Genomic DNA, 13,905 nt, shown 5'->3' with positions numbered 1-13,905 from the left:
TTGCCGGAATAGAGCTAGGAGACGATTTACAGGGGCCGTGACGCCTTGCGGGTGGGAACGGCGCCGCGTCCCGCTAGGTGGGAAAGCTCGGAAATTAATAACCTAGTAACAACAAAAATCGGGATTTTCAATCCTTCAATCGAGGCTCGCGGAGGGGGCGGAAAGGATGCGGCTGCCGGAGGGGAAACCTCCCCTTCCCCGGGGCGGAGCGGGGCCTCCCTCCCTCCATCCCTCCCCTCTCCCTGTCTCTCTCCCTCCCTCCTCCTCTCTCTCTCTCCGCCGCCACCGGAGCGGAACCGAAAGCGAAGGCTGCTCCGTGCGGCCCCGTGGCGGCCGAGGCCGCGCCCTTCCCCTCCGGCGGAGCGGAGCCGAGCGCTGCGCTGCCCGCAGGTCGGTGCGGCGGTGGGAGCGGGGCGGGCCCGGCCGCGCGGGGAGGCGGCTGCCGAGACAAAGCCGAGCCCGGGAGGGGCCCCGCTTCGCTCCGGGGATGCCGCGCTGCGGAACGGCGCTGCTTCTCCTCGGGGCTGCCCCGCTGCCCACCTGCGGGATGCGGCGGAGCCCGGTGGGAGGCGGGATGTGCGGTGAGCGGCGGGAGCCGCTGCTCGACCCGTCTCGGCTCCGATCGGGGTCTGGAGCCCTCCGCGGTGCTTTGGGCTTGCGTGGAGTTGGGGCATCTGCGCACCTTGGCGGAACGAACGGTCGGGTTTGGGGAAAAGCAACCGGCAGAAGAGTGGAGCCCGTCACGCTCGGATTGAGCGGCGCCGTGCCGGCCGTTTTATCAGATCGGGGAGGTAATTTGGAGGAGGCTTTGCTTTCAGCTCAGCCCTAATGGCCTTTAAGTGGTGTTGGCAGAGCGCGGTGCCCATCTCCTGGAGCTGCTGCGTGCGGAGGGCAGGGAGCCGGGTGAGGAGCTGCTGCTGCTCCCCGCTCGTCCCAGCCCCGGGCCGGGCCCGGTAAGCAGCGCTCACTGGTGGTATTGGGGTTAAAGATGAGTTTTGGTTCCCGTTGGAGCATGCCGCTGGGTTTCTTGCTACCACGGCGTTCCTGCCGGTGCTGGTGGCTTTTCCTGGCTCCATGCAGCGAGCCCAGGGCAACAGAAAGCGTTACTGCTCAGGCCCAGGAACCCGGTGTGGATGGACTTCTTTGCAGAGCCTCTTTATTTCGGGTGCCCTCTGACTTCTGGAGAAGCTGCTGGGAGATTTTTTCCATTAAAAGTCAGGCAGGGATGCATATGGGCTTTGTATACCACAGTGACTAATATTTCTGGCAAGGGCTGATCTTGCCTGTAGGAAGGGAAACTGTGATCAGTGCCCCGTTGCTGCCATGACCCTGCACTTGGCACTGGCACTTCCACTGCTGGCAGTGACTGTGGAACGCAGGACGGTGACTGGACTCTGCCCAGAGGGAGCTGGAACCACACTGGACACTGACTTTTTTTCTAAACAGCTTTTTGGGCAGCATGTGAGCTGATCCCCACAATGGGATGCATGGAGGTGGTGATGCTGTTGGTGCCACTGAGGTTTCATTGCTTGACGCATGAGGGAAAATGTGTCTATGAGGGGCTGGGAGCATCCCTTGTCCCTGTGGTTCAGGGTCTGTGGGGACCCTGTGGGGTCACAGGGCTGTGTTGATGGCTTTGCCATCGCCGAGGCCAATTTTGCTCTCCCATTTATTTGCACTGAGCCACGTGGCCACAGAGCGAGAGGGAGGGATGCTGCCAGGGCTTCGCGGACCTCTTCTGCTTTAATATCCTTCTCCTTGCTGAATTAGATGTGAGACTGATTGCTTCAATAATCCTGCCACAGCCACGATGGGTTATACGTGGATCGCAGCCAAAAGCCGGGCCGATAAATCATTCCTATACACCAGGCTGCTACATTTCCTGAGGATTTGGTGGGCATATGCTTTTTGCCTTTACATAAGGATCTGTTGGATTTCACACCAGAACGTGGTGCTTTTCCCCATGCAATGAGCTGGGTGGGCGAGCAGAGCCCCCAGACTGTATTTCTTCCCTTTGGATTTATTCTTCCCCACTGCAGCTATTTTTCCTCTGGCCAGTTAGATGGCTGCCTTCCTCCTCCTCAGCATCCCCAGATACTTATTAAGGCAAAGTGAGTGCACTATTGTTAGAGGTTATCCCACATCCCTTCAGGAGGTGGATCTCACATTTGGGTTTTGTTTGGGAATGGCATCCCAGTACTCTCTAAAAAGCCAGGTTCTGCAGCCACCCCTTTTGCATGCACACAAAGAGAGGAAAAAACCCCTCTGATTCCACCTAGCAGTTGTGAGAATGGTGCTGGAGTGACTTGTAACCTGTTTACAGAACCTCAGCAAGCCTTCTTGAATTAATTAATCCTGATGTGCTTATCCTTTCAAGCAATTAATGCCCATGGACTGGGGCGCTCAGTCCCAAGCGTTATTTCATAACTCGATTTTGCCGTAGCACAATGGGATGGGGTGGGGATAGCCATTGGGATGGATGGGTGGAGAGGCAAGGGACAGCCACCAATGGTGCTCCAGGGCAGGATGGGGCCCCCAGCACTGCCTTGTTTGGTAAATTTTCACTGGGTGACCGCAGCATGTGGTGAGGGTACAGGACACAGCGTTTGGGATCCATCGTTGCTCCGACTATTTATACATGCAGCCTGGCAGGCTTCCCAACATGAATAGATCTGGATCCAGTTGTGCTGATTCGGGGCAAAATGGGAGCAGGTACCTGATAATTGTAACGTGCTTTTGAGAGCGCATTAAAACACACTGGTGTGGTCATAGTGGTTTAATGCATCCCAGCGTTGGGATTTGCCCTAGCAACACTGGGGGAGTTTGCAGCCATGGTTTTGCTGGGTCCCAGCTTTCTTGAATAGCAAAGCCCTGGCCAGGAATGGATTTAGCAGCGTTTCTGAAATAGTTTGTCCTTGTTGCTGCTCGCTGCCTTATTTATAGCTGTCACATCACCCGTGCTTCCCTTAAGCAGTGAGCAGCACCGTGCCGGAATGGCTGCGCTCTCACTTTAGAGCTGGGTGAGAAAACTCAAGTTTATAGACTTGCATTGGAAATGGCAATTAGGCCATTGGGAAGCCTTTGGGGGGGCTGCTTGAGGTCTTTGTACTTGTCCTATAATTGCTCCCGAGCATGGGAACTTCAGGCGAACGGAGCTAATTTTAACCCACTGCCTCGTGCGGTGCAGAACACCCAGTGATGCTGGGTCCTCAGTGCTGCCTTTGGGATGGTTTGGGTTCTTATTGGGCTGCCCTTGTGACAACTCCTCAACCTAGGAATCAAAAGTAATGCAGGAAGGAAGGGTGATGGCTTTGCTGTGGCACAGGCAGACCTGCTGGAGCCCTGCTCCTGGATCAGACTCGTGGTGTTGCTGCCATCCACCAGCATGTATGTTCAGTGCCACATATCCAGCATTGAACAGGGGTTCACTGCAATGGCTTACAACTGAACAATTTGCTTTCCTTTAAAAAAAGAGAAAATATATATATCTGCTGCTAATACTATTGTTTTCTTTTTTATTCCAGGGTGCTGAAATTCCATTTTCGCAAAGGAGGCTATAGGGAACTCGGGGCGAGCAGGAGAAACCCTTGTGGATGCTGTGCTGTGGGTGGAGGCAGTAAGCCCCAGGGCAGATCCCACAGCTCGTGCTTGGTAAGGGCTCTGTACACCTCTTCTGGGGGCTGTTTGGCAAGATCTGCCCCCTGCATGCAGGAGAGCAGTGAACTGAACAATGTTTATACATTCATAGTGCAGACCTGAGTAAAATACATCTGCAGCCCCAGCTGTGGGTTTCCCATAAGGGAGGTGGCAGGGCTCTACGTTCTGGGGTGAGCAGTATGATTGCAGTACTTGTGAGGGGGGAAGACTCTGCTCAGTGCCACCCAGTTTCCTCCGTTTTTACCTAATATTTTACTTACTATTAGCTGAAGCCATTTATTAGTTGCAAAAGCACTTTAGTGGCTTGCTTCACGTGGGATCCCCCTGACGCTGTGCTTGCAGGTGTTTGTATCCCTTGGAGCACCGCCAGCGGCCGGGATGAGGCCGGCAACCTCACCATGCCATCCTGCATCCCCAGCAGCTCGCCTGCTGCCCCTCAGCCCCCACACCACCACAGAGGGCCCAGGCTGCCTCTGAGTGCCAGCCGCCCCGCCATGGAGTCGCTCATCGTGGTGACCGAGTGTGAGGCGACGGCGAGCGAGGAGGAGATGAGCGTGGCTGCTGTGGAAGAAAGCCGCGAGCCCAGGGCGAAGCTGAACCTCTCTGGCCGAAAGCTGTCCCTGCAGGAGCGCTCGCATCCCGCACGCTCCCCTGGAAGTGGCAACAGCGAGCGCTTCATCTACCCGTCCCTCCCCTACTCACCAGTGACGTCCCCACACTCGTCCCCGCGCCTACCGAGGCGGCCGACAGTGGAATCCAACCGCGTCTCCATCACGGGGCTGCAGGTGAGGCCCTGCTCCTGTCTCCCTGTCTCGCTGCACTGCTTCTTGCTTGTTGCTTTGGGATGGAGTCCCATGGATAATGGGAGGGTGCTAGGTCCTGGTTCATCCCCAGCCATGGCGACAGCCCCACATATGGGGACAGAGTGTTTCCCAGGGTTAATGCAGTGGTGGGAGTGCATTTTCTGTATTTCTCAAATGCTACCAGCTCTAGCAAATGTGTTTGGTGAGAGTGGAGCAGCCAGAATCCACAGCCCATCCATGCTTAATCTGTGTATGGATGCAGTCATATTCACTTCTTAGCTCCATGCAGGAAATTGAGATTTTTTTGGTTTTCCCCTTAAAAAGGAAGAGACTTCGATAAAGCTTCAAGGGAAATAATTGCACTGCCCACCACAGCCTTCTCAGCACCAACAGAATGCAGGCACTGAACATCTGCAGGACAAAATAAAAACATTTGGTGCTGGGTGAGCATTAAGCCCCCGGGTGCCAGTTGCCATCGCTGCCCTTGGTGCTCTCATTTTGCATGAGCAGACAGTGCTGCCTGCCCGGTGCTTAACGCCAGTAATTAGTTGTCTATAAACAAGGCAGTGTGTAGCCACGTGTAGTTTATTGCTAACAACCCTGAGCTTTTCAGCTCTGGCCCAAGGCCTGGGCTGCTGGCTGACTCGCCCTCTCTCTTGCAGGACTGCGTCCAGCTCAACCAGTACAAGCTGAAGGATGAGATTGGGAAGGTGAATATTTTCCGGCTTTGGGGTTGGAGTGGGAATTTGGGGTGGGAATGTGCTGGATTTGCTCTTGCTTTTAATCTGACATCAGTTGTGAGGTCAGCCCTTCACCATAGCATCTCCATTGGCTCCTCAGTGTGATGCCCATTGATTTATTTTTTTAAATTAGCATTATTTTTTCCCTTTCCCACCAAATAGGGTATCTGCGCCTTTTCTTTGCCAGTCCAAGGCTCTGTGCTCCCCATTGACCCCCTGCATTGCCTGCGGTATGCAGAGGAGCCTGGCCTGGTGCTGGAGTGTTTTTTTGGTTGGTCACCCACATGTCCCTCTCTAGGGCTCCTATGGAGTGGTGAAGCTGGCCTACAACGAGGACGACAACACCTACTATGTGAGTAGTGCTGCTGCCCAGAGCATATGTTAGGAATGGGACGGGGACAGGCATGGATCTGCCTGTGGCTCCCAGTATGTTTTTTTTCCAAACCCCTCCAATTTTCCCCTCTGCAGGCAATGAAGGTTCTCTCCAAGAAGAAGCTGATGAGGCAGGCGGGCTTCCCCCGTAAGTGGCACCTGGTGGTGTGACAGCTCTGGGATAGGTGGCACCTTGGGGGCAGAAGGGACTCGGTGCCATGCCCACCCCTTTTTTGCCTTCCCTGCAGGCCGCCCTCCACCCCGTGGAGCCAAAGGTGCCTCAGAGGGCTGCCTGCAGCCCCGAGGCCCCATTGAGCAGGTTTACCAGGAGATTGCCATCCTGAAGAAGCTGGACCACCCCAATGTGGTGAAGCTCGTGGAGGTGAGCAGGGAGTGGCAGTCCTGTTGATGTTTTCCCTACTGTAAAAGGTCTTTTCTTCCCTCCTTTTACCTTCTCTTTTCTGCTTGGAAAGAGGAAAGCAGAAATATTTCACTTCCCTTGAGGATACAGATCAGTTCTGGGGAGGAAATGGTTTCCTGTGAGTTCTGCAGCCACGCTGCCCGCCACCCACTGACAGCCTGAAAAGTCCATAGGAAACAAAAATGAGGAATAAAGGATGTGCAGGCTGGAATTCATTTGCCTGATGAGTCAGATGATGCTTCCTGTGCATTTGAAATATTTATTTCCAACAATATCTTTCCACTTATTTATCCCCCACCTTGTGGGTAGAAGCTCTGAGATTAGCAGAGCAAACCCACGCAATTTTAAATTAAAATGTCACGAGCAGGACCTGAGGGTGGCGGGCGCTCACAACCTGCCAGCACCTCTCTCCTTAACACCCTGAGCCCCCAGGGGCAAAAGTGGGCAGCCTGATGAAAAATCAACAAATCACAGCATTTATTCAGTGAGGCAGCTTCTTGCGTTGTTCCATTTCTTCTCTGCATCTTTTGGCAGGTGCTGGATGACCCCAGTGAGGACCACCTGTACATGGGTAAGTGCCCACAGGTGCTGTTGGTGTGGGTTCCCACTGCATTTTGGGGCAGCTGCGTATGGGCCTGGGTCTCCGCAGGTTTATTTTAATGTATTACCTTCATAAATTCATCATTAAAATAATTGCTTTTGTGCTGGGACCATGCTTGCAGGAGCTCACGCCTGTACATAGTCAGTAATCACCATTCCTTTTCTGTTTCAGTGTTCGAACTGGTGAAACAAGGGTGAGTTTCCCCACTGTGGACGTGCTGCTGTGTTCGTGCCTGGCTCTGCTCAGCATTGTGCTGCAGCTCAGTCCCCTTACCTTTGCAGCCCCGTGATGGAAATCCCCACCCTGAAACCTCTCAGTGAGGACCAGGCTCGGTTCTACTTCCAGGATCTGATCAAGGGCATTGAATACTGTGAGTGCAAGCAGCACGGTGGGACTTGTGATTTTTCTCATTTCTAATCCCTGTGAAGTTGGCTCCTGCTTTCCTTTGCCGCATCCCTTGTTTCCCCTTGGATCACAGTGCACTACCAGAAGATAATCCACCGGGACATCAAGCCTTCCAACCTCCTTGTGGGGGAGGACGGACATGTTAAAATTGCCGACTTTGGTGTCAGCAATGAGTTCAAAGGAGCCGATGCCCTCCTGACCAACACGGTGGGCACCCCTGCCTTCATGGCCCCAGAGACACTCTCAGAAACCAGGAAAATCTTCTCTGGAAAGGTATTTAATAGCAATTTGGTATTGTTTTTGTAATGACCTTCTTTGTACGTGCAGGACTAAGGATGCTCTTTTCTCCCTGCAGGCTTTAGATGTCTGGGCAATGGGAATCACGCTGTACTGCTTTGTGTTTGGGCAGGTAATGGTATTCTTCAGCATTATCTGTGCCTGTATCCTGTGCCTGGCTGCATATTGGGGGCAGGAGCTGCTCTAGTAATTTGATCATTTTTAGTCAAATGTTTTATTAATTGCTTAAAAAAAAAAAAAAAAGATGTTCTGATAATAAGAAACCTTCTGGTACATCCACATAAGCTCCTGCTCAGAGGTTGCTGCTTTTCTCACTGTGCTTTTTCTTTGTGACAGTGTCCTTTCATGGATGAAAGGATCCTGAGTTTACACAATAAAATCAAGACCCAAACATTGGAGTTTCCAGACCAGTAAGTACTCAAAACAAAAACAACAACCAACCCAAATCCAAGCCCCAAACCTCCAGCCCTTTTTTTTTTTTAAAGCACATTCAAGCTGTCAGCCTGGGCAGATGCAGAGTCTCCTGGCCTTGTGCACCAGGAATCATACTCCTCATTGCCCAGCATAGGAATATTTTGGTTCCTGGGGTGGTTTGGAGAGGAAGACAGCAGAGTGCCGAGGTCGTGTCTCATCTCTCCACTCTCTCCTCCCAAGGCCAGAAGTTACAGATTTCTTGAAGGATCTGATCATGCGGATGTTGGATAAAAATCCTGAGTCAAGGATTTCAGTCCCTGAAATCAAGGTACTGACCCAAAGCCATGGTGGTGGATATGGCTTTACTTCCATGGGATTCTCTTTACTTGGCTTTTTCGGGCTCAGTTTGCTTGCACCAGGTTAGGTCCTCCTGCATGCCCAGGGCTCCCGGGCAGGTGAGTCCCAGCTCTTTCCCCTGCTCCGGGACCCACTCAGCTTTGGGACCATTGGTGCCTACAGCAGTCGCAGGCAGCAGAAATCCCCTGAGCCCAGTATTTCCTCTGCTACCAGGCAAGTACCTTGCAGCAGCCTTTGGCAGGAGATTTCTGGCCCTTCGCCCCTGCGGGAACCTGGAAGGGGCGAGAAGCTGAGAAAATGGAGACGAAGGTAGGGGGAAAGGATGGTGGGGTTTTGCTGAAGCATTCTGTGCTCCTCCAGTGGCTGTCCAGGACGCCAGCTGTGCGGGCAAGGAGGAGAAGGGCTTTGTGCTCGGATTAATTCCAGTCTGAGACCAACGGTCTGGAGAAAATCCCCTCTGTAAGATGAGAGTGGAAATAGTTCTTCTGCTGTAAAACCCATGGGGACGTGGTGTTGCAGTCCTGTACATCACTGAGGTTATTGAATCGGTGCTTTTTGCTCTGGACTGAGCCGTTCCCGGCTGTACCACAGTGTCTCTCCCCTGCTCCCTGTGTTTTGGAAGGGTACAGGCACCATAGCTTGGGTGAGGAGATGCATTTGCCAGGCCTGTGTGGTTGGAGTTACAAAAAAGAGGCAATCGTCCCTGACAGGCTGTGTTATTCATTGAAGTTGCATCCGTGGGTCACCAAGAACGGAGCAGAGTTGCTGCCCACTGAGGACGAGAACTGCACACTTGTCGAGGTGACAGAGGAGGAGGTGGAGAATTCAGTCAAGCACATCCCCAGCCTGGCCACTGTGGTGAGTGTGAGCAGAGCAAGAGCCTGTGGGCATGCAGCCCTGGCTGCAGTGGATGAGCAGATGCACAATAGTAAAGCAGAAACCTCCCTGCTGTCAGGAATGGGGCCTGGCCTGTGGCGGCACAGGGTGATGGTCAGTCCCAGAAACACCCATCAGTGGGTTGCTGGTCTCTGCTGCATTGCTATTGCTGTATTTGCTCAGGGTGAAATCCTGGTCCAGGGTGGGGGATCTGGTCAAGAGCGTGGACAGAATGTGGAATGGGTGCAGGGGCTCCTGCTGCCCTGCTCTGCCCTGCTGGCTGCAGCGTTTCCTTGAGACAGGTTTTGTGGGCAGCCCCTGCCTGCAGCTATTTTGATGAATTCCTCTGGTCTCTTTTTGAGCTCACGGACTTTATTCCCTACAGTAGTGTGTTGTGATGAGTACCACAGTGTAACCACAGTGTGGAAAATTAAATCCTTTTGGGTTTTGAACCTAATGATTTCCTGCTCGCCCTTATGCTAAGAGAAACTGATGATTTGCAGCTCCCTGGTGTGGTGTTGTCTGGGGCTAAAGGCAGATATATGCTGGTATGCAACTGCAATTTTCTCTGCACAAGTGTGAAAAACAGCCTTTGCCCAAAGCAATTGCAGCAGATGAGGGTTGTTTTTTTTTCCCCATTTCACCAGTTTGTGATGACTTGCTGCAGAGAAGGGCCGCTCAACTCTGCTGTTCCCCTTGGAAATCCAGGTGGATTCAGTCCATCTCAGGGCAAATCAGGGCAGTGCATTACTGGGAACCTTTTTAAATAAAGCACCGCCTCCGGCCCAATTTGAATTTTCCTATTTACATTTGTTCCTCTAAATTCCCCTCCGGCACACGATCTCTGTGCACTCAACCACGGGCGTTCCGCTCGAGTGCCAGATGCACGTGGCTTTGGTTCTTGCATAAATGCCTTCCCCACGGGACCCTGCTGGCACACACATCTCATGAGCTCTCAGTGCTGAGCAGATAAATCAGCCGGAAAGGGAAGAGCAGCAATGAAAATGAAACTGGGGTTTCTCATGTGTCAAGAGAAAACAGCATTGCTTCCTTCCTTTCCCTGTCCCTTTCCAATGAATTTTCCTGCTGGGTAAATAGGGATTTGGATGCTGCTTTCGCTTTTGAATGAAAGCAAAGCAGTACCACCCTGACCAACCCCCCCCGGTCTTGCAGATCTTGGTTAAAACGATGATCCGGAAGCGGTCCTTTGGGAACCCGTTTGAGGGCAGCCGGCGGGAGGAGCGTTCACTGTCGGCCCCTGGAAACCTGCTGCCGTAAGTGAGGGGTGCCTGCAGCCTGCCCTGTGTGCTGGAGAGCACGTGGGTGGGGTTTGGGGCTTCAGGCTTTGAGTTTTCTTTCACGCAGGGCTGTGACCCAGATATAACGTGCTCTATCCTTTGTGGGATCTGGGGGGAGCTGGCTTTTGTATGGCTGAGCGTCCTGTCCTTCCCATGGGCTGCAAGGTGTCTCCTTCTGGTACTTCCGACCTAATGGGGGATCTCGGTGGGGAATGTGCTCAGGTCCTGAAGCCCAGTGGTGGGGAAGGCACTGGGATCACCTCCTGCTTTTTCCCCTCTGAAAGCAGGAAGCAAGGCAGTGAGGATAACCTGAAATGCAACGACTTGCCCAACGTGGGAGAGGAGGAAGTCCTTTCATGACCGGCGGCTTTATGGTTCTGTTGAGCTGAACTCGGTCCGGGGCACTTCATCGAGTGTGCAGCTGAGGATGAGTGGCATAACAGAGCCCCACCACCCCCAGCATGACACGGCGCTATTTCAGTGTAACGCTGGATGTAGAGTTTGCATAGCAGCATGTTTAAGACATCCGACTTCCGTACCCGTCATTGACCATCTCTGATTGCTTGGACTTCTCATGGGGGGAAAAAAAAAAGGTGCTGACTGATCCCAGAGTGGTGAGGGATGGTGTTGAGCAGGCAAACCCAACTGCGTTTAGAACTGCTTTTGCCTGGTTTTCATGCCAAAGGGATCTCCCACCATCCCAGGGGCAGCGTGTGCCTGCCCTGTGGGGGCATGCAGGACCGAGAAGCTTCTGCAGAGCGCAGCAGGGAAACCACACTCATGTGCTTGGAGGGTTGTTGCATCTATTTCTTGTTGTTTGGTTTCGGTTTTAATTGACGCCTTTTTAACTGCATGAGAACAAAGCAAAAACCACCTTTCCAGCTTTTTTTTTTTTTTTATAAAAAGAATGCCTACCTTTGTGAGCCAAGATATATTAAACAGCATCTTCGGGACATTCAGAAAGTGAGGTGAAAGGCAGGGTTTGAGGATGCTGCCTCTCCTGAGGTCTCAGTGTTGGGTAAGTTGAGTATTCAGTTTATGAAGGGAAAAGGTTCTTAAGGGCTTCAGTTCAGTCTGAACTATTTTTGCTGCAGACACTAGAGTGAAAGGTGGTATTTAGCTGAATGTTTTGAACAGCAGAGGAAGAACTAACAAGAGTTTGTTTCTAAATCTTTTACTTGATCTAGATAGCTATATTATTAAATATAAAATTCAGGGTAAAATCCTTCACTTCCATGTACATTACATGGTTTACTACGATTAAAAACTAATAAAACGTATGCTATTTTTTAAGTATAGACTTAGGGCTTGCTTAGAACTTGAGATCTTAATGAAATACCTAGATTAGCTAGTGTTTTGGTTTTTTTTTTCCAAAGAAACTTCTGTTTTCCAAACTCTTCATTTGGACTCTGGGGCCAATGCTGTGTATTTTTTGTAAGTTCATTACCAGTAATTGTGAATGCCTGTGGGTCGGAGGCTTGCTAGTAAATTAAGTGAATGACTAATTAACAGATTGTTTCTTATGAAGAGCTCTTTCACCTGCAGTCAGATTACTCTGATCATTTTGTGGTGCTTGTTTAAAAACAAAAAGTCTCTGTTGTGGTGGGAGAGCCTCTGGCTTCTGGGCTCACATTCCCAAGGTCTCAAAGCTGGAGGACGGTGTGTAGATGAGCTGTGGCATCAGGGCTGGGCTGAGCAAGGGGCTCACTAAGTTCGTTTGGTTTGGTGGGTCATGGAGCTGGGAGGGAGATGGGTGAGCCCCTTGTCTCAGTCTCCTCACTGATGGGGTTGTGCTGGATGAGGGAGGATTCAAGCATCCCAAGTGTGCGAGGTACGGCTGAGCTCTTTGCCCTGAGGAGGAAGGCACTATAGGAAAGGGAAGTTTTTGGTTGCTGGCCGTAGCTACTGTAGGCATTTAGCACATGACTGTTCCCTTGTCTTCCGTGATCTTGGCACTGCCAACAGCACAGCACTGTGGCTCCTGGCCATGGTCATGGCCCAGTAATTCCTCCTTATCACGAGTCCTCGTTAAATTCAGGTGGTGTTAGCAAGTGCACAGGTGCCTACAGCACTGTCCCCATAAGTCTGATCACCTGAAACTATGCTTATCCTAGGCTGCAGTTAATGAAAGATGGTGCAGCTAGCCTCTCCAAAGCCAGTGCCAGCAAGTTCGTGGCATAGGAGCAGTACTGTGGAGTTTGGAGCCATAAGACACGCACTGTTTTCCTCCCTTTTTAGTCCAAGGCTGTGCCAAAGCCCCACAGCTTCAGCTATGGGAAAACCAAGCAGGTAACTGGGGTGCCAGCACTGCTAAGGCTGCCTTCTCCCATCTCTAAACAGGACTTTCTCTTTGTGGGAATAGTGACTGGGAGCGGGTGTGGGTGGTTTGGTTCTGTACTTTGTAAATGGGCTTGTTCTGCCAAAAAAAAAAAGGGAGGGGGGTGGGGAAGGGAGGGATCTGGTTACTTGTAACTGGTGCATAGTGATGTGTGTGGTGTGTTTTTGTTAAAGGTGAGTGAGCTGTAATGATGCTCTGTGCTGAGTTGGTGATGTGGCAGGTACCTAGCAGTCAGTTTAGATTTACTAAACAGCCTTGCCAGGTGCAATGCAGCTTCTGAACAGAATTACCTGTCCCAGTTTCTCTGTGCCCAATCCCAGTTACTCAGATATTAGCATAGACTGGTGTCTTATGGCCAGTGCAGGCTTGGTTCATATGGATCTCAAAGGCTTGGCTCTTGGTGCTCTGGTAGGGCTGCAGCCAATTGCATGGTTTTAAAAGAAACTTGATGTACATTTTCTAGTTGATGCATTTTGTAGAAAGCATAAAGCTTGGATGTGTGAGGAAGCTATGTCTAAATGCATGACCTGTTAAAGAAGCTGTACTGTATATATAAATCTGCTTGGTTCCCTGTCTGCTGTTCTTTAGTAGTAAAGCTAGCTTCTTTCTTACAGTGAAGTAAATATTTTGCTTGTGCCTTGGAACTGGGTTACAGCTTGATTTCCCCAATTCCCCTCCTTTCAAGCAAGCCCAGTGCTGACTGTAGAGTTAATGCTGGGTACTCAGCCTTTTTGGCTCAGAAAGCACACAGGGAAGTGCTAAGGGGAAACCAGGCCTCTTGTCCTGAGTGGTTTTGTTTGGTTTTTGTTTGGTTGTTTTTTTTTTTTTTTTGGTGGTCCCCTCTTACCTGTCAGGCAACTGACCTATTTCTTTTCTAGAGCCCTGAACTATTGCAGATTTTTATACTGTTTAATGACCAAGGCTTGTGTTTCATTCCTACCCCTTTATTATGCATTTAACTTAATCAGGTGTATCAAGTTTAAATACTGTGTATTTACCACTTTTAAATTATATTATCTAAGAAGAAAACAACTAAGTGTTTTTCCACACAGCTGTTCAAGCTTCTCTGTATGAGCTAAAATAAATGATGTGCAACCAAACCCCAGTTAGTTAATCAAGGGGAACCTTTATCATGTTTGATTGGTTTTTTATCAAAGCTATGAGATTTTGCTTATTGGAAGAGGAGTCTGAAAGCATCCTCCTATGCTACTACAGTGTGGTGTTTGCTGGGCATGGATTTCACACTGAGCCATTTCTGTGCACAGCCTGGAGAGACGACTTGGTCCTCGACTCAGTCCTCAAAGCAGCAGCAAACAAATCAAGAGT

General features: G+C 51.1%; 1 protein-coding gene across 1 annotated transcript; it reads left to right on the top strand.

The window, feature by feature from the left end:
• Positions 1-4,133: 4,133 nt before the first annotated feature.
• CAMKK2 (calcium/calmodulin dependent protein kinase kinase 2) lies at positions 4,134-10,601 on the top strand (the record flags this gene model as incomplete). The annotated part of the gene is made up of 16 exons (XM_079544086.1): positions 4,134-4,442; positions 5,123-5,170; positions 5,499-5,552; positions 5,669-5,720; positions 5,821-5,954; positions 6,528-6,564; positions 6,766-6,787; positions 6,876-6,964; positions 7,073-7,272; positions 7,355-7,408; positions 7,633-7,706; positions 7,951-8,038; positions 8,281-8,376; positions 8,797-8,925; positions 10,117-10,217; positions 10,529-10,601. Exons 1-16 carry the CDS (start codon positions 4,152-4,154, stop codon positions 10,599-10,601), a joined length of 1,542 nt encoding a protein of 513 aa, XP_079400212.1. The 5' UTR covers positions 4,134-4,151.
• Positions 10,602-13,905: the final 3,304 nt, after the last annotated feature.

The sequence above is a fragment of the Tetrao urogallus genome (genome assembly GCF_951394365.1).
Source record: "Tetrao urogallus genome assembly, chromosome: 17".
Classification (NCBI taxonomy): Eukaryota; Metazoa; Chordata; class Aves; order Galliformes; family Phasianidae; genus Tetrao; species Tetrao urogallus.
The sequence above is the reverse complement of the archived record's forward strand: the minus strand, read 5'-3'. Positions and strand labels throughout refer to the sequence as shown.